The 24170-nt window shown below is 38.3% G+C and overlaps 1 protein-coding gene across 1 annotated transcript in view; it reads right to left on the bottom strand.

Annotated features, from left to right (window-relative positions):
* The window catches only part of ROS1 (ROS proto-oncogene 1, receptor tyrosine kinase), a 101866-nt gene that overhangs the window by 37398 nt on the left and 40298 nt on the right, over nucleotides 1–24170 (bottom strand). The window contains exons 18-34 of the mRNA XM_037158121.2: nucleotides 23674–23774; nucleotides 22303–22520; nucleotides 21820–21980; nucleotides 21297–21441; nucleotides 18868–19130; nucleotides 16906–16969; nucleotides 16387–16589; nucleotides 14565–14770; nucleotides 13460–13746; nucleotides 13087–13089; nucleotides 9610–9786; nucleotides 8032–8234; nucleotides 5874–6018; nucleotides 4866–5098; nucleotides 4590–4766; nucleotides 1382–1550; nucleotides 594–711 (exon numbers count right to left, since the gene is read on the bottom strand). Of these exons, the coding sequence (XP_037014016.2) occupies nucleotides 594–711; nucleotides 1382–1550; nucleotides 4590–4766; nucleotides 4866–5098; nucleotides 5874–6018; nucleotides 8032–8234; nucleotides 9610–9786; nucleotides 13087–13089; nucleotides 13460–13746; nucleotides 14565–14770; nucleotides 16387–16589; nucleotides 16906–16969; nucleotides 18868–19130; nucleotides 21297–21441; nucleotides 21820–21980; nucleotides 22303–22520; nucleotides 23674–23774 (2873 nt within the window). The remainder of the gene's footprint in view (nucleotides 1–593; nucleotides 712–1381; nucleotides 1551–4589; nucleotides 4767–4865; nucleotides 5099–5873; nucleotides 6019–8031; nucleotides 8235–9609; nucleotides 9787–13086; nucleotides 13090–13459; nucleotides 13747–14564; nucleotides 14771–16386; nucleotides 16590–16905; nucleotides 16970–18867; nucleotides 19131–21296; nucleotides 21442–21819; nucleotides 21981–22302; nucleotides 22521–23673; nucleotides 23775–24170) is intronic.

Below are 24170 nucleotides of genomic sequence, written 5' to 3'. Positions count from 1 at the left end.
TGAGGGTTCACAGAGCTCCGCATACTGGCAGGGCCTGAGACTGCGTGTGTTCATCAGCTGATTTGTTTTCATCAAAGGCACATTTTCAGTCCCTAGGAACACACCGCAAACAGTAATCTTCCCAGTGAATAGAGAGTCTGGTGTGACCTACACCTGACTTTACATTCAGAAAAATATCTAGCTCATTGATGATTCTCACTAGACATTATTCACCTAGCAAAAACAAATTAACATCAGAAATTTATGTGCATCCCATCATCTAATATTAAACATAGCTTGGCTTCTCCAATGGAATAGATATTAAGTAAACATAAGTTATTTGTGCCAATGATGGAATTATTTTGATAAAGTTTTGACAAGCAGTTACAGATTTCTGAGAAGACTGATGTTATCTGCTTATAACTGCAGAGCCAAGGCTGGCTGCTAGGAACTGAACAAAGAACATATACATTCAAGGTCCTTAAACTAAAGATCCTTCGTGTTTATTTATAAAATGCACATTGAAAAATATTGTTAATTTTTATCTAATAACACTTTACAATTAACTACTTAGTTCCTTGCAGTTTACAAAGCACTTTTGCTAACAGACATACCTTATCTCAAGGATATAGTACATAAGTCGGCTTCCATTATCATCAGATTTATCCCACTGTACTGAATTCCTACTGCCTTCTAATAATTTTGGAATACCTGGTTTACTTGGGACTCCAGCTTAGGAAACAAAAGAAAATACTAATTGATATGTTAGAAGTATAAAATATTATGCACAACACATTTTTAGACCATATTTGCTAAAAGACAAATATATTAAATGTTCAGAAATATTCTCACATGAGTGCATATTTTTAAATCAGTATTTGAAGTTTTTATTAGTGATGGATTCTTGACAGGAGTAATAATATCTTAGCTTGATATGAAATAAGTGATACATAAAGAAAATATTGTAAGATTTGAAGCATTTTCCCTTGATTCTTGTAAGGATCGAGTTAGAGTTATGGTATACTTTTTAGAATACTAGTTAATTTAAGATGAGTATATATTTTAGATATTTTACCTTTAGCATGTGGGTATAGTAGTCAGAAAATAAATATTGTAACATTACTTTCATTTAGTTCTTACTGCAAAACAGCAAGGCTAGACAAGAAATCTGAATCCTGAAGTGCAAAATAACTTTGCCCTGTTCAGGACCTTGCAAGAGTCGGTGAGTATTATCTCATACTGTGTATAAGGACTCCTAACCCTTTCCAGTTTCTTCACTCAAGTTTTAGAAATAATGACTTACAGTCTTAAGAAAAATGTCAGCCTCTAAGATTGGTGAAGTAAGTGCTGATAAAAGAATTGAGAAAATGTATATGATTTTCTGCATGCTGTAATTGCTCACCTTTTGTCTTAAATCTTTCTGGACGTGAGGTGCTGTTTTTTCCTGTCCTGTAAACCACCACTGCACGGATGCTGTACGAGGTGTCGGGCTGCAGGTTCATGATGGTACAGACATAAGCAGGACCTGGGCTGCATGAAGCTTTAACCTGGTAAAACTCATTGTACTTCCACTAGGAAGAGAAGACTCAATTAACATTTTTTGTTTCCTTAAGAAAATTTTCTTAAGCATAAGATTCGCACACCAAGGCAAGCAATTCAACTTTAAATAAAATTTATTTTATATTAAAAAATAAGAACTTTATATTTGACCCCAAATATCATCCCTACCACTGAAAGCCCTTGTATTTTTCTGTAGCAAGCTATAACTGACTTGAATGACAGTTCTTGGGATAAATCCAAGGTGGGACATATACTTCTGGTTACGTGTCATTGGAGAAGACAGAGAGCTTGACTTCTTGTTTTCTCTGAGTGTATATGTCTATATTATACATATCAAAATGGCTAAGAATACAGTGATGGATCAAAACAATGATACTTTCAATTCTACAGATTTATTAATTTCAAAATAATATTTTTACATGTTTTGATTCCATGAAGAAGTCCACAGTGAGTTACAGATTAAAACATTTAGTTTTTCTTTCCCAAATTCCTTCTGTAAGAACACTTCCAAACATGTAAGGAACTCATACAACTCCACACCAAAATACAAACAATCCAATTTAAAAATGGGCAAAGAACCTGAACAGACACTTCTCCAAGGATGACAATACAGAAAATCCAGAGACACATGAAAAGATACTCAATATCACTAGCCATCAGAGAGATGCAAATTAAAACTACAATAAGATACCACCTCACACCTGTGACAATGGCCGTCACTAATAAATCAACAAACAAGTGCTGACAATAATGGGGAGAAAAGGGAACCCTAGTGCACTGTTGGTAGGACTGTAGACTGGTGCAGCCACTGTGGAAAACAGTATGGAATTTCCTCAAAAAATTAAATATGGAACTGCCTTTTGACCCAGTGATTCCACTGCTAGGAATACATCCTAAGAGCCCTGAAACACTGGTTCAAAAGAGCCTGTGCACCCCAGTGTTCACAGCAGCACAATCTACAATAGTCAGGTGCTGGAAACAGCCGAAGTGCCCATCAGTAGATGAGTGGGTCAAAAACTGTGGCACTTTTACATGATGGAATACTATGCAGCAGAGAGAAAGAAGAAAAATCTTACCCTTTGCAACAACATGGATGGAACTGGAAACTATTATGCTAAGTGAAATAAGACAGTCAATGAAAGACAAATACTATATGATCTAATGAACAAAAGAAACTAATGAGCAAAACAGAACCAGAGACATGGGAAAAGGGAACAGACTGACAGGTGCCAGAGGGGAAGGGGTGGGGAGAATGATGAAAAGAAGGGGAAGGGATTAGTCAAAGAACCTGTATGAATGGCTCATGGATGTGGACAATGGTTGGGGTTGGACTGTGGGAGGGAGGGGGTAGGCTGGATGGAGGAGGGCAAGAGAGGAAACACTGGGACAACTGTAATAGAATAAATAAGAACAAAAATACATATTCATCCTTGTGGCCTGCCTCAGAATTTCAATATAGAGTTATAAATTCATTTGCAGGTACTCTATTATTATAAGGTAGGTTCAAAAGATATAGAAGTTTACTGGATATCACTCATTAACATATTAGAACATAGCCTTCTACTATGCTCATCAATTAGTACCCATAGAGGGTCAGACATATAGAAATTACTGGATCAAACAATTTCAGCTTCATGATTTCCTAAGTGGTCTTTCTGAAACTTGTATTGAACAAGTACAAGAATACAGGACGTTTTGAAACAAAAAGCATTGCATGGAAGTCACAAGGACTGGAACAGGCAGTCCCTACCTGCTGCCCTTCTTCCCAAACCTTGAAGACTTGGGTCACTTAATGACGCACATTCCTTCCATGGAGAGCACCCAAGGAGGAGCGCTGTGGGAATGAGTCAGCCCCCGGGGTCCTCCTCTGCCTGGCTGGTGACATCTGACTCATGTCGGCACCTGTCTGGGTCTCTGACTTCTCATAAGTAAAATGAGAGGCTAGAGATCATCCTCTCCAAGGTCCTTCTCCATTTCATGTCTTTGATCTGGGAAATGAACTTTACATCCCTCTTTTGACTTTAAACTGAACTGCACTAACTTACTTAAATCAATGTCAAAGAAAAAAAAGGTGATCCTCCAGTTTCTCCAATGTAACTGCATTTTATAAGATGACCATTTTTTTTAAAAAAGCAACACATCACCATAAACATGCTTAATGGCAAAAGTCCTGTTAAACTATGACCTTTGGTTTTTATCAATTCAACATTTACTTTTTCACATTTTTTATAGTTTTTATCTAAAAGTACAAGAGCATAAAAAATCTTACATAGTAAAATCTAAAAACACCCTGGGAACAACTTCATTTTTAAAGGGAAATGAGGCCATGACTGTACTGAATGGTTTTTATGTTACCACTGAACAAGACATTCCTAGCCAATCTTTATTAATGAGGACACACGCATATATAATGATGAAAATGAAATGTAGCAATTATACAAATGTAATAATATGTTATAAGTGCACCAATATAAAAATTAATGTAGATTTTCCCTAGCAGTGAATTAATTAGATGAATGATATTTTAAAATTCAGTGCATTATTTTTATATCAATTAAAGCATGAGGTTTTTAGATGATGAATACATAGTTTACATGCCAAGGTCAAAATGGTTTTACATTTTACTCTCCAGTTGCTCTACAGCCCTTAAATGGTTGAAAAAACACTTCTAAACAAGGTTTTGGGTTTTTACCTGTACATCTTCCTTTTTTTTTTTTTTCATTAGAAAACACCAAATTGCTATGGACTTCAAACCAGAGAACCATGCCAGTAACATCTACACTAAGTGAAATATTATGAAGTCAGTAAACCATAATTATGCCCTTTTACATGGGGCCTTTTAAGAGCAAATTAATCTCTCTGGGAATTCTTTCCATTAGAAATTAGTCTAGGTAGCTCACCACTTCTACGTGACAAACCTGAATCGATGAGTGTGGTCCAATATATTATTGACTTAAACAGGGAGTGCTCTAGAGATACACAAAAGAACTTCCAGCTTATTCCATAGCATAAAAGAAAAACTGGCATTAAAGGTGTACAGTGTGATCTACCTTCTGGAGTTCAAACCAAAACCTGGTGAGGTTAACACCAGATGGAGCCTTCCAATGTAATCGCAAACTTGTGTTCTCTGGAACCAAGGAACAAGGTTGCTCCGGTGTGTCAAAGGTTGCGACAGTGACAGGATGACTCTCAGCACACCACAGTTCCTGGGCATGGCAGGCCAGAACCTTTTTGTAGAGAAAAATATAATTAAATAAAATTGCTTAAACTTTCCTAAACCTTGTGCATAAGAATGGCAATCAAAGTACCCAGTAACCTCACTGTACCTTCAAGGCATACAGTTTCCCACCAGACAGTCCTGTGACACAGAGGGCAAGCCTTCCATTCGGGTATTCACTTTGTCTTAGAGGAGTCTCTGGAATTAGGGCCAGGTGTGAGACTGCCAACTGATAGCGGACTGACTCCTTAGGTCCATTTGGCTTGAGAGTCTCTCTCCAGGATATAACAAGGCTGGTGTCTGACTGCACAGTGGTGTTAATATGCCAAACAGCCTCCGGTACTGAAATAAATAGCAACGCATGACAAGGGATGTTGCAATAGCACTGGAAGATGGAAAGAAGTAACGGGGTCTTGATTGAGGAATAGTCGTATCATGTGAGCAGAATGAATGACAGATGTTCCGAAGGAAAGCCAGCCTCTTATATAATGGTAAGTTACCAGGCTGCCTGAAAGGCTCTCACTTATTTTTGCCTAATGACTAAATCATTCTCTGACTCTGGCTCCAGGATTTGGCCAACGGTGCTGAATAATCAAATTTGGGTGACTTTTATGAATGTCATCAGAGACATCTGAAAGAAATGCCATCACCTCACAATAACCGCCACCTCTAAAACCACCCTTCTAGACTCTAGATCCATTTACTTTAAGGCAATGATGTTATATTATTTTAAATCTCAGTGGCCTAGTAAAATTCACATAAAGGCTTGTTTTTCCTGTCTCACCATGTGTACAGAGACCTATGAATTTATGGGAAGAGGGTGACACTGTGTGGTGAGACCAAAGAATGGGTTTCTGGGCCAAACAGTATTCATCCTGATGTTCGGCTTCTGGTTGCTTTTCATTTGGGTGGAATATTATTTATCATCTTCTCGTGTTAGAGCAAAAATCAGGACATCAAAATATTTCTCAACCAATAAATTTTTGTTATGCTTTAGAAAGTTCACATAATAAAGATTACTTAATATTCAGGTAAAAAACAAAAAAAAATGTAGACATACACACCACATATATCACAAAATTCCACTCTAGCAACCCACACCAAGCCCATCACTCACCTCCACTTTTAGTTTTTCCCCAAATCTTTTTTCCCAGAGGGGATTGTTCCAAAGGATCTGAGTAGTAGTTCTTTACAGCTGTCTGTACCATATATGTTGAAAATGGTTGTAAACCTTCAATAAGGGCTATCCTTTCCTGAAATTCCTGTAATTCATTTTTCAAAATCAACATGTCATTCTTATTTTTTGTACAAATGGGGAGAAATTATTTCACTCAAGAGAGAAAGAATTAAGACTCAAAAAACTTCATTTTTTAAAATGTGGATTATGAATGACAATGTCTGCTGTTCTAACCTGCCCAGGCCTGAGTTGTTTATCTACAAGAACAAATGCTCATTGACTGACAGCCTTCAGTCAAGTCCGTGACCACTCATTTCACGTAGGAAGCCAGACTCGCAGGGGAGAACACCATTGCATTAGCATCTCATTAGAAATTCAGCAAGGTGGTACTGGAAGGGTGTGACACATATGTGAGTGCAATAAAAGATCAAAGTACATTATCGAGTCATTCTTAGAAATCAAATTTAAGTGAACAACTTCCCTTAGACCAATGGTTCTCAACTTTAGTTATACTCTGGAATCCTCTGGGAAATTTTAAGATAATACTGATTGCTGGATCCCACCCCCAGAGCTTCTGGCTGCGTTGGTCGGAGGTGAAACCTGAACCCAGAGATTGTAAAAGTGCCAGGGCGCACAAGGTTGAGAACCACGGGCTCTGATGCACATTAATCAATGTGAAGACAATGTGATACGTGAGCTCTAGTAGAGATGCCCAGTGCCACAAGCCCAACCTCGCTCAGCCAGACGATCCAATCTGTCTCTGAGATGGCTCTCTTCAGAAATGTGTAAAGATCAAAATAGACACAATAAAGATATTAGCTGTACTTTCTGGCAAAGTATACAGTTCTTAACCTCAAATAAATGATGATCAGTTTTGCCGTTGGGCTTTGTTAAGTAATTAAAACAAAATATTGAGTGTATATTATTCCATCACAAGGACAACTAAAACATTACTGCCCGTGATGGAGGGAATTATGCCAATTCATTTATTCATTCCAGAAATATTTAGTGAATTCCTATACAATATCAAGCATTGGGTTGGCCAAAAGTTTGTTTGTTTGTTTGTCTGTTTTTCATAAGATGGCTCTAGTAGTGCTTAGTTGTCTATAACTTCCTTTGAAATAATTTTGTTAGATTGTATTGTGACAGCTGTCGTATCAGCTTGCATTTTTAAAAAACTTATCAAAATTGGTAAATTTTTGTGCAGTCATTTTAATATTGAAGATGGAAGAAAGGAAGAGACATTTTCAGCACATTATGCTTTACTATTACAAGAAAAGAAAAAGTGCAACTGAAGTGCCAAAACAGATTTGTGACTGCACAAATCTGTACGGAGAAGGTGCTGTGACTGATTGAACGTGTCAAAAGTGGTTTGCAAAGTTTCGTGCTGAAGATTTTTCACTGGATGATGCTCCATGGTCAGGTATTCCAGTTGAAGTTGATAGCGAACAAATTGAGACATTAATTGAGAACAATCAATGTTATACTATGCGGAAGATAGTCAACATAAAATATCTAAATCAATAAAGTTATTAGGAAAAATTAAAATGTGCCTTTAATTTTATGGAAAAAAATTAAATAGACTTTTTGGCCAACCCAGTATTGTGCTAAGTGTTAGAAATACAATGATAAATCAAAACATAGTCCCTGTATAATGGCACCTTTCATAACATACAGGAAATAACAAAAAATATAACCTACTATTTTTATATTAGATATATGTTATAGAAGAGAGAAGTAAATGGCAATGTTCTTTCTGTCCAATTCATTTCTTACCCCTCCATCTGCAAACTGCTGGAGAGGCTTTATGAAAACAAATCTGCAACACTTCCTGGGGGCAATTAGATAACCAGCAAGGGCAACAAACCCAGTTCTTTGAGGACATTCAGGAAATTGTTACAGTGGTGATCCACCCACTGGTCAGTTTAACTTATTCCCAGACAAGAAGACTAGAGCACAGTATGTGTTAATGGATCAGCTATAAGAGATTGCATAATAGCACATTTCAGAAAACGATACAGAAAATACTGTGACTGAGAATTTCATATCAGAACAGGTCATCTTAAGACAAGGTTTAGACCACCAGCTCCAACCTTACCAGCACTCTGTATTCTGGTTCAGAGCTGTTTTTCCCACCAGTAACTTCTTTGTAATAAACCAGGTACGTTGGCGTGGGGCTGGTAATGCCGTACCAAGTGAGGTTCGTCCTGGAAGGCGGTAATCTGATCGTGAGGCTGGTGTTAGTGGTATTAAGTATTGTTGGCTCTATGCTATCTAAAGCTAGAGACAGAAATGCTTTATCTAAAATAAGAAAAAAATATTAATTATATACACATATATGTATAAAAGAGAAACAACAAATTTATTTAACATCAAGGGCAATGTAGTCTTTTATTTTTATTTAGCTTATAAGATATGATGTATAGAAGTATTGGAAACGTTTTTCAGGGTAAGAAGACAAGTTTTTTCCCCATATATCTTGCAGAGGCTGTATGCCTCAGAAAAAGGGGAGCAAGGTAACTGATAAATTCTTAAAATCTCCAACAGGTGGAGCTAAAGTACTCTTAACAGTGTCAGAGTAGCAAAGCTTGTTTTATTCCGAAGGCAATATTTAAATGAATCCCAACTATGAAAACTCAGCGTAGCTTTAGGACTATTCTTTTGAGGGGTGTGCAAGGATGTGCGTGTCTGTTCAAATTTAAACAGACATTATGTGAACTCTTAAAGTCTCTCAAATTTCTTGAAGTGGAAAATGAATTCTTTCTCCAAAATGAGTATTTGATTTATTTATAAAACCTTCCATTTTTAATATTTTATAACTCACATACTTCATAAATGAATACATTTAAGCAAAGATTATTTGAGTTTGTTTTGTTCCTTTCTGACCCTCTCGAGTGGGGAGTTGTACTTAATTTGGACGGACATAGGTACTTTAATGGCAGAGAGAACTTGAGAAAACAACTGAAAAATCACTTTAGGTTTGAATGTCACCCATGAGTCTATGTAATGTTGTTTTTAGTGTTGGTTGGTTGGTTTTTAGATTTCAAACATTTTTTATTATGACTCCCAGTAGTAAATATATAGTCAATCCTGCCCATAATGTGACAGACATTCCTAAAAGCCAGTGCGTGATACAAAATTGCACAATAAAATCCACAGAGTTTGTGGGGGAAGTAGATTCAAAGGCAGAACACTAAAATATTTCATGAGCGACACATTTTTAAAAAGATAGGAACTTAATAAAAGTGGTAGCACAAATGTACACATGTTAAATGGTTGGTGCACCTGATGCTAGTATAAATAGGCATTTTTACTCTGAAAAAGACCCAAAATTTTATGCAGTGCCTAAATTTTGGGACCATTGGGAATTTAAAATATTGTCAAAAGAAAAAAAGACAGAAAGCAGGGCACTTTCAGGACTGAGAAGAGGAAGAGGAGCAGGCAGAGAGAACGACAAAACAAGGGTTTCCTACCACAGCCTGAGCCGTGCACACACACACACAGATGCTGGGATGCAGGCAAACTGCAATTGCAGGGCACACCCTATCCTCACAGTCCAGAGCTACACTAAGAGCACAACAAACCAGTTAAAGAAGCAGCCTAAAGAAGGAGACATTCTGAAACTTTTCAGACCCTTCCCTGGAAGAACAGGCTGATGAAGGGGTAACTTCATTACCTGGAAAAGGCTGCAGCAGCGAACTGTAAGCCAAGATGCGCTCACTCCTCGGGGCTCTCACCTGAGAGAGGACGGCACCTCCACTTTTCTTTACTAGATAAATCCATGTGCTGTTCTTTGCTGTGGAGATCCAGTATAGAAATTCCCCATCCGTGGTTAAGCTAGCAATTGTTTTTCCTGTTAATGAAAAACATAAAATAAAGGACATATCCTATGTTTTCTACTCTAAACAATATGTGAAATCCTTTTCCTACATCATAACTGCTAAATTTTGATTCTTCTTAATATGGAGAAATAATGCTTATTTATGTCATTAGGCTAAGGATTTCATAGACGTGTCCTCATTTTAGCTCCACATCAAGCCATAAAATAAATACTATTGTTATTGGCCTCATTTTGTAGAAGCAGAAACTTGAGGCTTGGACCTGTTTAATAATGTCAAGGCAACAAGGTTAGTCAAGGGCAGAGCCAGGCTTTACAACTCACCTAGGTGACTCCAAGTCAAACAATGCCTCCCGAAGGGAGGTGTTAGACAAGGCAGAGGACTCAGCACCTGGTTCAGTACTTTTATCAGTGATTTGGGATGAATGCATAACAAGCGTATTTACCAGATTTGCAGATGATATACAGTTCTTACTGTCACTAGCCTATTCCGTCACTGACTTGGAATTCAAAAATATCACGACAGAACCAGGATATGGATTGAAGTTTAACAGGAACAAATGTAGTGTCCTAAACCCAAGCTTAAAATCAACTCTAGAAATAGCAAATGGAAGGCAGCTGGCTTAATAATAGTTCACATAAAAAAGATGATGTGTTTTCAAATAGCAGGCAGTCCAAAGCCCCAGTGCCACTCTTTGCTGCAGTAAAGCATGACCTAGGAAGTCGGAGGCCGCCTGCACTGATCAGAACACACGGAGAGTACACTGAGTCATTCTGGGGACGACATTTAAGAGGACACTGAGTAGCTGAAGTGAAACCACAGGAGGGTGACTAGGGCAAAAAAAGATCTAGACACCACATTACCCCAGGAGTACAGATACTTGAATTTTTCCTCTGCAGAAAATGCTGAACATAGGCTATGAAAGCTCAATGGCTATCATCTAGCAAGCAATCAATTTATTCTTAGTAAATTCAGAGGTCAGAACTCAGATTATTAGATCAGAGGAATTGGGTGAATTTGGCTAAATATAAGAAAAAACATCTAATAGTCAGAATTGTCCAGAAAATTAAATGGACTTCCTTATAAAGTATTTTTTTAAATAAATATTCAATCAAGACGGTTTTTGCAGAGGGATTTCTTCCAATACCATGTGAGCCAAATGATCTTTACAGTTATTCCAATTTTAGGATTAGAAATTTAAGTTACGGATTCACCAGTTCTATACCTGTAATACCCACTAGATAATTCTCAAGTATCAGATGTTAAAGAAAAATTATTCTAACACATTCAAATGGTAAGGAAGGCTTTAGTCAAGACGATGGCAATATTGTAGAAAGAGATACAGTGTGGGAAATAGATGTGCTCAACTGTGAAAACAACAGAGACCCTGGAGATTACTAACCAGCACGCACAGTGAGAGGGCCACTAAAAAATTGTGAAGCAGAGACGTCAAGGGTGAGGGGATTCTTGCCAGACTGGCCCTTAGGCAAGCCAAGGACATCAAGGCAAGAGTACAGAGATCTTAATCAGATATGGAAGGTGGGGGAGGTCCTCTCTAGATGGACTTGGCAGGTCATTGCCGAAACTGGGCTCGGCGAGGGTGGACAGGGAAGGTTAAGGTCCAGGCCTAGTTGAGAAGAGGCTCAGAGGAGCTTGACTGAAGTCCAGTCAAGAAAAGAGTCTTTGTCGCAGATTCAATTAACAGGTAGTTTTCTAAACATTATCTCTACTCCTAAGCCTGTTGCAGGTATGGCAGAACCGTCTCTAAAACACTGAATGGCATGTGGACACACCCATCGATCGGGCAGCTGTAACTTCCACATTCAGACACCCACCAAAACACACACACACACACACACACACACACACACACACATATCTGCAGTTTCAAAACTTCACTGTGTGAGTCAGGATGCCCAATAGCATTTTTGATGGTGGAAAGATTTTATATCAGTGCTGCCCAATATAGTAGCCGTTAGCCACTTGTGACATCTGAGTATTTAAAATGTGGCTAGTGTGACTGTGCAATTAAAACTTCAATTTTATGTATTTTAATTAATTTGAAATGAAACCAGCACAAGTGACTAGCACATACCATATTGGACAGTGAGAAACAGACTCCAAAAATACATGGGGGAATTTAGATTGTACATTTTTCCTGTTGGAATGACTCCTAATTAGGAGACTTCCAAATAGGCTTTCAGATATTTGCTCCCCAAGCATGTGAATTTCAACAGATAGACCTGTCAAATTTTTACCAACTTGGGCAGAATGTGAGTCAATGGAATCACCAAAACCAAAGTAAAATAGGGTGCTGGGAGTAAGATCGTGAATTGTAGTATGGCCCAATTTCAAATCCCAGCTTGTTTACTAACCAATTGTAGCCCTTCAGACAAATTACCTGAACTTTCTCAGCCTTAGTTTTCTCATCTGCAGAATGAGGATACTGTGTGGTAGAGACTGAGACAGACATGAGCAGAGCCAAGTACAGAAGGTCACCAGGGTAGAAAGCTCCAGGTGCCTAGCAATGAGCAAAACCGGGAAAACCAGAAGCTCACCCTTGGGATAACTTTTCCTCACCCAGACCTTTCATATTGCTGGTCCTGAAGTTCAGATCCTCCCCTGACCGTTCCTCTCTGGCTTGTTGTTACTCATTTGGGTTAGACCCTCTTAAAGGGAGAACAAACGAAAGAACCAGAGAACAGCCCTTAAGCATCAAGCCCCCAGGACAATGAAGTTGTCACTTGCGTCAAATACATGTAGGCCTCAGTTGTGTTTCAGCTCCAGGCTCAGAAAAGACCAAAACAAGACAAGTGATACCACAGCTGACCACAGGACCAGCTTCACTGACAAATGACACCAACCAACCAGTGAAGACCATGACCCTGAAAGGACACACCTGGAAAGCTGATGAATATTCTGAGATCCTCCCCTGGGACCTCCCCTAAAATCTTCACCCTTAGAAGCCCTTATGATGGAAGACCCTTGGAGCGTTCCCTTCTGAGAGCAAGCTGAACCTTTCCCCTCTTCCTTTTTCCCCGCCCAAACTCCCCTGCCAGGTGCACTGATGCACTGAAGCACTGATGCACTGATGCACGGATGTGTTACCTTTACCCTCAACTCTCCTAAGCTCCAAGGGCCTCTTCTTTTGTCTCTGTAACTTGTTTCATGAGCCTATGTCTTCTACCAATCACTTCTACCTCTGTGACTTTCTAAATAAACTTTCTCTTATAGTTTGAGTCTTAAATCTGAATTCTTTCTTAGCCAGAACTCTAGTACCAAGGTTGCTAATCCAAGGTTTGGTCTGATCCCACCAGCTTAACACCTGGGGTCATTCTCACCACCACCAACACTAGTACACGCTTCATCAAGGTGTTGTGAAAATTACATGACATCATGCATTTAGTAGCCTGCTTAGAATATGTAGTTAAGGTCAATAAATTGTAGTACCACTGTTAATTACAAAACAACAACAAAAGCATCCCCACCGCTCCAGAAAACTATGTTGGATGCCTAAATACAATTTGCCTGGAAACCACTTTAATTCTACAAGAGCGTTTGGCATAGCCCAGAGTGAAGTGGCAGGGGTATATTATTTTGAGTATATGTGGCATGTAAGCACTTTTCAATGAGACAGGAGGCATTGCCATTACTAGTCAAGATCTACATACGCTCGTAGTGTCTTACCAAGCAAAGCAGGCAGGATGATAACTCGCTGACACCGGCATCCTTCCAGATCCATGGCCCAGATCTCTTGTCCTTTTACAAAGTATATCTGCGGATTCTTCAGGTGAGTGGTATCAATAGTCATTGCTCCACTTAACTCGAATTCAGTCACATTGCAAGAACATTGGCTCCTTCCATTTGGCTGGGTTGTGGCTGGGGGTTGCAGAATGTGGTGCACGGACTGGTTGATGATACTGTAGTAGAACATCTGAGAGCCCAAATCAGAAACTTCTGTCCAATACAAGCGACTATTGGGGGAAAAATACCCTTCAACTTAATGAGTAATATATATCACTTCAAATATTAATTTATTATGAAGACAATCATTTCTAATTATTGGAGGGACAAATGCAGCCTTTGGAGATAATATGTCCATGTGGCCAATAACCTTCTTCTGAGATGGAAGAGGTCAAGACAAATCTAGTTTGTAGCATTTTCTAATGGTTTCTTAATAAATGTGTTTGTATCTAAAGCCTTGGACTATAAAGACCTTAGGCATTGCATTAATTGGCTCACTAATGATTATATATATAAAATATATTTGCAATTTTTCATCAACATCCATCTACCTTACCCTCATCTCAATTTTGTTTCTGCTTCTTAACACTAATTAACAATGTAATTTTAAGATAGACAATATCCATGCTTATGGCACAAAATATATCTTTACAGCCTGAGAAATAATTGCACAGTTGCTGAACAGAGGCCTTAAAACTCATTTGATGAGGATAGCAATTAAAAATAGACAAGCATAGAATAGATGTTACTGTGTAAGACATGTGGCCTCCTACTCAACTTCTTCCATTGTCTCTGTCCTGTTCTTGTCCTTACCAACTGAGGATTTTATTAAATTCACTGATGTGAAGGTCTGCTTTGGTTTCCTGCTGGTAGTTAACTTTAGATTAGTTAAATTATCAGCATGGGTTCAGACTGTATATTTGTGGGTGTGGGCTCATAATTTATAAGTAGAATTAATTGTTATGAGTCAAGAACCCTAAGTATCTTATTTTCCCATCATTGACTTCTATTAAACCAAAGATATTATATTAAATGTCTCTTCACATACCTTAAAAAAGGATACACAAAAAAAGAGATTATTGTTGAATTTCTGTTGCAAATTTTCAGCTTCCTGGGATATTTCAGCTTGTGTTCAAGATCAACATCAAATATTTGCGTTCCATTTTGTGAATCTCTCAGCACAAAGTAGAGGTGCCTTGAAATCCAGTCAACTGCAATAATTGTGATATCAAGAAGCACCGCATCTCGGAAAATCTTAAGTCAGGTAGAAAACATAGCCGAGATAATAGTGGTTATTTTTTTTCAAATATGAGGACTTTACAGTAATCACTCATATTACTTATTTACTGCAACTCTCTTTCATAATCCCAAACCTCAGTAACTGGATTGTGTGCCTTTGCAACTTCAGTTCTCTTCTCACATTGTGTGTTTTTCTTGGGTGATTTCAACTACTGTGGCTTCAACCGTAACCCACGAAGCAGTGCTACAAATCCACACCTTTGGGCAAGATCCCTCACTGAGTTACTGATTCAAATAAACTGCCTACTAAACATGTATGAATCATCTCAGGAAATGGAACTCATCACTCTATGCCCCAAACCCTCTGTTCTCCTGCATTTATGTCTTTATGGGTTCCCAACATTCACCTAAAAAGCAATCCAGTCAACTGCAGTTCATCCTTGACTTCTTCCTCCCATTACTACCCATTGTGAATTGGCCCCATTTTAAATATCTCCCCGATTTGTCCTCTCCCTCCTCACCTCAGTGCCTCTCATTTCCTGCCTTTCCTCTATGGATTTCTGTGATAGCCTCCTAATTGTCTCAGACTTCACCTTCCCTAAGTCGTTAGCACACTGTTAACAGTGAGGTCTTTCTACAACACAAGCTGATCATGTTATAATGACCCACTAAATTGTTTTAATGGCTTGCTCTTGGCTTTGAGATTGACACTTGACTCCTTAGTACAGTAAAGGAGGCCCATTATAGGCAGGCTCCTGCCTACCACTACAGCTTTACCACCTGCCTTTCATTGTGTCCTCACCTCCTTCCCCATTCCAAGCCTCCTCTATTTGTAGCTCCCTGAACATGACATAGGGCTCTCTTGTTTTCCTCTTGCACTTGCTTCATCCTCAGATTTTCCCCACCTTCATCTGGTTCACCATCTTTGTGCCCGAGATGTCCTTCCATCCTACCACAACCATCACCACTCCAACCTGGAGTGAGCATCCAATCTCTGTGATTCCACTGCATCCTGCCCCCAGCACAGCGCTTACACTATGTTCTGTCTCTTCCACTAGCTAACATTCAGTGAATGCCTACCACATGCCAGGCATTGTGCTAAGTGCCTTACATATGTTATCTCATTTGATCTTCACAGGAACTCTGTGATGAGGTACTACTTAGTGGTTAGATAACTTGCTGATGGTCACAGATCTAGCAAGAGGTAGAGTCAAAATTAAATCTAGGTTGTCAGGTTTCAAAGCTCATCCTCTTAATTACTATGCAATACTTACTGTCTTCCTAGTATTAGGCCAGTACTAGACTGGTGTGTTTAAGGACTGTAATTTTCTTTTTTCACCTCTAGTCCAGGAACTTACACATTGCCTCAAACCCAACAACTGTTTGCTAAATTAATCCTTAATGACATTTGCCCAAAACCTAGTCTGTATTCATCTGTGACTGAATAGTTATCTCTTTTACAACCACCCAAGGTGTAATGGCTCACCCACGGGCCAGTCATTTTAATTGCAGGGCAGCGTGATAAGTAAATGATCTACTTCCTTCATTAGAGCAGCTCTACTGAAAATGCTCTCAATGACAACCACAGCAGTTAACATCCTTCATTTCAAAAGAATTACACAGTGACATACCTCAGAGCTAGACCGAGTGTGCATGTTCAGAAGGAAGAGTGAGTCTCCCTGAGCATAATACCCCACTGCATTATCAGCCGTGTAGCCCATGGCATGGATGTCTCTTTCTGCCAAAAACACCCACACAGCTTGATTTTGATCCACATCTAACAAAACGATCTTGTTGCCAAAAAGAGTTATGAGGTATGAAAATGGTTTGATTTCTGAAACAACAACAAAAAACCAAGTAGGTGATATGTGTGAGAAAAAATAACTTCCACTTACCCAAACCCCTTAACTCAGTATCAGGTCATTTTGAAATCCCTGGGTTTCCTTTGGATTCATCTGCCATCTCAGACTCAGTTCAGACAAGTGAGGTGATCTATGCCCAGGTGTTTTTAAACATGTTTAATGAGAATAAACTTGATCACTTTATTTGACTTTAACTTCTGTGAAGAGACCGTGTGGTACCCTGAGAATACCAATGGTTAAAAACTTTTTAAAACACTAATTGTTATTTACATGGGTTTTAGATAATACCTGATGTTTGGGACTTTACCAAGTCAGAAAATGGTCCAGGTCCTTTGGATGTGAAGACTCGAACCTAAAGAAAGAAAAAATGCCAAAAATTGTACTCAACAGTGTCCTCAGTAACAGTAATTAAGTTTTGGGGCTAGTAATTTATTGAGTGTTTCCTTTCACACTCTGAGTACACATTATTAAATATTTCAAATATTTATATCTAAGTATACAGTGATAAATCTCAAAAGGAAAAATATTGCCCCATACCCTTGTTGATGGGTTTTCTTGTCTAGAAAAGCACAAAGAAATGGCACAAATCTTTATTGCAAAAATATTTAATTTTTAAAAATTCTTTAGCTAGTTCCAAAACTAAGTCACATAGAACATTTAACAGAAATAAACTTCTACAGATTATGGTAAAATTTTACTTACCTTGAATTCAACAACTAGAAATTTTAAATAAGTTTATGTACTTTTTAAAAGATTTATAAAAAAGAAATAATTAAGCCTTGTATTTAAAAGTGACTTGTGCATTTCGAACCACTTTTACACATGTTATCTGTTCTGGTCCTCACATCTACTAAGAGTATAAACTGGACAAGGATCACAGTTAAGGAAGATAACTCGTCCCCAGTGACATGTGTAGAAATAGGCAGAAGAACCACGTATTCTGAGGTCTATGTCTTTTCCTTCCACTGTGCCATGCTGCATCGTAACAGCAAAATGTTTAAAACAATCTTTATTAGATGTCTTTCATTGTGTAATAAATAATTTCCATTTGCAACCTTGCCCATGGACATACAATTGTCTATAAAGAAAATTGACATCCATAAGATGACCTTGAAAGATAGATCCTCAAGTGACCCCCAATCAATAAAGCATTGAATTATTCTTATCATACTTCTAGCTTTAAATACACTTTACTATATTCTATATATAAGTAGCTATGTATGATAGTTACATATCATGGGGCACATATATATCAAGCAGTTTTTACTTTTGCACAGAAGCCTAAGTGAAACTTATGCATATTCATGTTTATCACTTTGCTCAGGTCTGTAGTGACTGATATTTGAAATTATATATACATATAGACAGATATACTTAATCATAATATTTATTTAAACAGAATATACACAACTCTTCACATATGGGAATATACATTATCTTTAGCTTTTTTGTACAATTTTTAAATTTTTATAGGTAGACATAATATATTATGAAAACAAACTAGCATTTTACAAAAATAAAGGCCTTTAGGAAGCCCAAATCTCTAAAACAATCTCCAAAACATTGTCACCAAAAAAGAAATAAAAAATATCTCTGAATATGTACAACATTGTCACTGACTTAGTATGTAAGGAACACATGAAAATCATCAAACCACCTATGTGGCCAGTTATTTCCCAGGAAATCTAAAATGTCAGAACAGTGTGGCAGTAGCTTTTTCCTGATTCCTATTCTCTCTGGCTTTTTCCTCTATCAGCAGCCAGGTGATAACTATGAGATATCAAATGCCCAGACCCTCAGTTTTGCTTTCATTGGCAGCTCTGTGTTCGGGCAGCCAGGTGAGTCACAGCAGTGGTGGTTTATGGAGGGAAGGACTTCGAAGTTGGACTGTAAGGCACCACTTCCCAGCCATTCAGCTTTGCTAATTTGTTGGTACACCCAGGGACATGGCTGTTTCTTCCCCCTACCCCCAAAAGGATAAGGATCAAGTGAGATAATAAATATAAAAGAACCTACTGGAATAATGCCCTATGGTGACTGCATCCAAAATAATGGCTTCTCTTCCTCTGAAAGCAAGAAAGTTGTCAAGATGCCCTTCACCCTCTCTCCTTTGTACCTTTGCTGCCCACTTGACCTCTGTGATCACAGTGAACCTCAAATTGCGGACAGTGGCAGAAGTCTTAACCTGGTCCTTTACTCAACCTTCTGTGCACTGTTAAGACCCCTCATATCCCTGTTTCACTCTCATACCTGGAAGGCAATGACGTACCCAGGACTCATGCCCTCAAGTTGAAAAGTCATCACTGAGGGAGTGACACTGACAGAAGTCCAGTCTCCAAGTGTTTTGTTTGTGTCACTGTGGTTGGCTATTTGATAGAAAATTTCAAATCTTGTTAACACACCATTTTCATGCTTAGGCTTATTCCACCTAAATTCCACCACAACTTCATTGTTGCTGTGGTATTTTCCACTTGGTAATATAAATATTCTGGGATTCTCCGGTGCTGATGGAACTGAGAAGCAAAGACACAGGCAGGGCAGAAGAGAATACAAGGTTGGCTTTTACCACTCACAGTGAGGGTGTGGAGCATCTTAGTAACAAGTACTTCTTATTCCAGACAGTTGAAGTATATCTATCCTGTTCTTAAATATCCTCAGGAGAGAATACTCCATGGATTTCTTTAGGATCCTATCTCAATATTTCAGCAAATCTCCCTTATGTTCAATCCAAACCCTTCTTACTACCACTGAGGAACATTTTTTCCTGTCTGTACATTGTTCAGATGGAAGGGGGCTGATTCTCCTTATAAAAATATAATATTTACTCTCATTCTGAAAGAGTGATTTAGCTGGAGGTGGGAACAGCAGTCCCCCACGAGGAAGACAGTAACTCCATCTAGCCTTAAGCTACTTTGGGATTTAAAATACAGGTATCCTAGGCCATCTCACCTTGAACCGTCCCAGGAGGCAGAATGTTTCCCAAGAATATGATTTGAGGGTCACTATTTATTTTAGAGCCAAACCAGGCAATTTACTCTTGCTCAGTCCTTTAATTAATTTCTCTTTCAATCAAGAGAAATTTTTGTACCTGATTTTCAAGTCATTTAATCTAAGATATGCTTCTTCTTTCTTCAGACTCTTTCACAAGGTCCCCTCCTACTCTCCTCTCCAACCACATTGCTTCTTAATGTTCAACATTCACATCGTCATCCAATCTCCAGGCCTTCTTACATTTTATTCACATGGGCTAGTCACTCTTCTTACTTCATTCCTCAGGGCCCAGCTACAATTTCCACTCCCTAAAGACCTTCCCTGGCCATAGCAGTGTGTATATTGCCCTCTCTTAAGAATGTTGAGGTAGCTTGTAGTCTTGTCCACTTACATGCCATTGCTACTCAGTTATCACTGTCTTGTTTCTATTATCACTAGCAGAAAGTGTTTATCTTTCTACTATTTTACAAGCTCTATCAGAGAAAGCACCTGTTCTTATTCCTCGTTAAATCCCTTTAACTCTAGTTTAGGATTGGTACACTGTAAATGCTTAATAAACATTTGTTGATTTGAATAATTTCCTGACTGCATTGTAAATTTCCTGATGGCCAAGGCTGAATCTTATCAGTCTTTTTTATTGTCCCCAACATCCAGCAGAGTGCTGCCAGCCCTTACTACATCCCCTGATGAATGCCATCAAGTCCATTTCCACAGAAGAATCCAACCAAGGATGACATCCCCATACAATCTCGAAGGTAGCTGCTCTGAACCTGCCCAAGCTGCACTACATTCCTGTTATGAGACTCATGGTAAAATATTGTTGAAAGAATCTTAACAGTAAAAAAATATATACGATGGTAAATGGATGACCATGTTTATTGAGATTTTACTGCCTGCCAAGTCCTAGGAAGTTTACATAAATCAGTCAGTATGATACTATAATTTGCCAACATTTGCAAAAATGATGCAATGGAAGTTTGGTGAAACTATAGTGAAAAGTGCAGATTAAGTCCCAGCCCTGTCACTTACTAGCTACCAACTCTCTCATGTTGGGAAACTCCTGGGCCTCTGTTTTCTCCGTCTCATAATCAAAATAATAACACCTGTCTACCTGCCTCCCCATTGTGTATGGATTAAACAAAATGATGTTTGTGATACATGACGGGTATGTAATAAATGTTTAATAAAGAAGTGATACACATAAATATGATTTTAACACTTTAAAGTGATATACACATGTAAAGATATAGCTAGTATCCATTTTTAAATATATTCCAAAGGAAAACATCCGATTTAGACATCAGCTACTCACCTAGTGACAACTATGAGTTACAGTCTCTGAGAATACCTCCCAATAAGCCGGCCTTCCTCAGAACTGTCTCTGCTCTTAAATGCCCATTTTACTGATGAAGCATTTTACAAATTACCTGAAGCATGTTTCTGCATCTTGTATATCATTGCAAATAAGTGAAGTGATTTTAAAGAAATCTTTGAATATATTTGTGGAATAAATTATGCAGATTTACTTTAATGGTACTGTTCTAATCTCTAAAAAGTCATTGTAAGGGTATTGAATCTAAATACATCTACAAAACTGAAAGTTATTCCAAAAAATAGTAATTATCCATTCTAGAACATGCAAGGTGAGATTCTGTCTTTTTCTTTTTTAAAGATTTTAACCCCTGTACCTGTTTCAGGTGCTCGAAGTGACAGAGATGTTTTGGGGCCCTTTCCCCAGTAGGTATAAGGAGTGACAGAAAGATTAAATAAGGCATAAGGCTCCAGACCTTCCACAGTAAATACAGGTAAAGGCTGTTGCTCACTAGCCAGGAACTAAAATATAAGCACAAAACATTATTTTCTTAGGGAGAAAATTATAAAGTCTTTTATTCTCACTTAACTAAAATTTTCAAACTTTGGTTCACATGTGAAGTCAAACCTTGGAATTTTGGAAATGCTCTGTTGCTAAGTTCCATGTGGTTCCACACAGACCTATTAAAGTATCTAATGCACCAGCCCCAAAAAACCACAGAGCGGTCAGAGACTGGCTGTAGACAAAAGACCTCAGGAATAATCGCGATGGCAGATGCCAGTGGAACAACCACGGTGATGGGCGTGGCTAAGTGCAGAAAGTACAATCAGTGTGTGTTGGGCGGGTGCAGATGGTACAGCCTGTTTGAGAAGTAGAAGTTACTAGAACCCCTGCCATACCTTAGGAGGAACACTAAATTCCACACTGTAGAAAATCACACCCCAATCCACTGCTGGGACAGCATCCCACAGGATTTGAAACCTTGAAGCATTTCCTTCAATCCTAAAGGACGACTCTTGAATGGAATCAGGGATCACCTTAGGGGTAAAAGAAAAACTCCCTAGGAGGAGACGAAAGGAAGAAAGGGGGAGAAGCAATTTAGAATTATCGATCATAATAGAAAACCCAGAAAGTTAATACTAATTACCAACAGTACCAAAATAAAATGTTCATTTCTTTTAATATGTCCTGAAAATTATCTCTTTCTGGTCATTTCAAGCTGTAAATTTGAATTAAGAGTAAATGGACTGCAAACAAACCAACAGAAACTACTGAAACCTTTTTCCTCTTAAAACAGAATTCTTAAGAAAAAATCCCAACCCAAACTTTTATTTAACAGAAAGCGAGGAGGAGCAAGGGTAGACAGGAACAAAATATTATACCGGGAAGAGGCTTGAGGGATGTCTGAACAATGGTGAACTGCTTACACCTGGCTGGCTCCAACACAGAGACACTCGTTCGCTGGCCTATCTCTTGAGTTGTTATCATCTTAAAGCCATCAATCCAGAAAAGCCGACCACTGTAGTACATCAGTGCATTCTGGGAAATTTCGGAAGTACTCCAGGCTGCAAATTCTGTGATGGTGGTATTCCCAACACTGCTAAAACATGACACCCATTACTGTCCGTGTATATGGAGTGGGGGAAGAGCGGGCACATTCAAGTACTGGAGGAAACCTGTGTTTGTGTGTGTGTATATAAAAACAAAGAGAAAACACCTCGCAACAATAATTGTCATTATTTTTAGTTTAATATTAAGTTGATTTACACACCTTTTAAAAAGTAATCCCAAAGCAAATTTCCTAGGGCTTTTCTTATTAATGTGATACTGTAATGGCAACAGTGCTGCACAGGTGCTAATAAATACTTGTGAATCTTAGTGATACCCTACTATCAAAGGCACCGCCCATCGACTGGTTTCTCATTGAGTCATGTCTCCCTTGTTTCTTGGTTATTTACTTGCTTTCAGTATTCTAGGATGCTTTGTCCTTCTCTGTATACTAATCACAACTCTGTGGCTTCAGTGATACTTAGCTTCTACAGCTTAGCCAAAATGCTTCTTTTCAGACCAGGGAATTCATGTAGACAGACTATTGTTTAAATTGCTTTTAGAGTTTTTCTCATTGACAGGAAATTTTACAAAGATGCTTTTACTTTAAAATTTTGTTTGGTTTCTAAAATTACTCCAGTTACCCAGTACTCAGTAAAAACTCATAACATTCTCAGACTTTTAGAGTAGAGGTTTGATCTGTTGTTAAAACAATTTCTCTAAATCTTGTTAAAATGTAGGCATTTCCCTCTTTAGAAAATTATAAAGCATGACGTTTAACATCAAAATCAATGAAAGTTTTGTTTTGAGAATTTTACAATACATCCTTGAGAAAAATAGACACTACCTCAGAGAACCATAGCTGAGAGCTGTGAACCTTGCAGAGAAGCTGTTTCCATAGTCCTTGGTCTAGTGAATACCATTCACTCACACCCACTCCATTGTGAAGACAGCATCCGGCTTGCCTTGTGGACTTTCACCCCCAACTGTGTCTCCACAGCGCTCTCTTTGCACCCCATCACCATATGCACATAGGCTACCTTAATTTGTTGTTTATAAACCTATCTTTCCCCACAAGCACTCCTGCAACTGAGTGGGTAATTAGTAACTGTTTACTGAAAGAATGAATTCTCGTGCATCATCATTTATAAGTGAGGGGCAAGTCATCCTCCTCCTCTCAATTGCCTTTGAGAGGCATTACATACCTCTGCCCCCTAAGAACAGCTGCGTACAGGTGAATACATTGACTGTCTTGAACCAACCAGTACAGGAGCCCATCACTGAGGTCTAAAGTTAGAGCAATTACCTAAACAGAATATAAAGTAAGAAAACAAATCAAATACACTTTTAAAGGATAGCTTTGTGAACAAGTCACACTTTAGCTACAGATTTCTCTTTAAGATCCCCTTTGGAATAATAAACTCACTAATTTTTCACCTTTCACTGAATATAAATGTGAATATTGAATATTCATATTCATAATGTGAATAATTAGAAATATTATAATTTTCACCTTTCACTGAATATGAATATGCCTATTACTATGTAATTTGGCCTATTACTACTATGTAAGTGCACTGGTTTCCTAAAAATCTTCAAAAGTCAGGGATGTCACTCATTTCTATGTACTCATCCCCAACAGCTTCAGCATCACCTGGGAACTGGTTGTGAATACAAACTCTCACCCACACTCCAGGTCCTG

The sequence above is a fragment of the Artibeus jamaicensis genome, unplaced genomic scaffold, assembly GCF_021234435.1.
Source record: "Artibeus jamaicensis isolate MK-2021 breed Jamaican fruit bat unplaced genomic scaffold, CSHL_Jam_final contig_387, whole genome shotgun sequence".
Lineage (NCBI taxonomy): Eukaryota > Metazoa > Chordata > Mammalia > Chiroptera > Phyllostomidae > Artibeus > Artibeus jamaicensis.
Note: the sequence above shows the minus strand (reverse complement) of the source record. Positions and strands in the feature narration are given on the sequence as shown.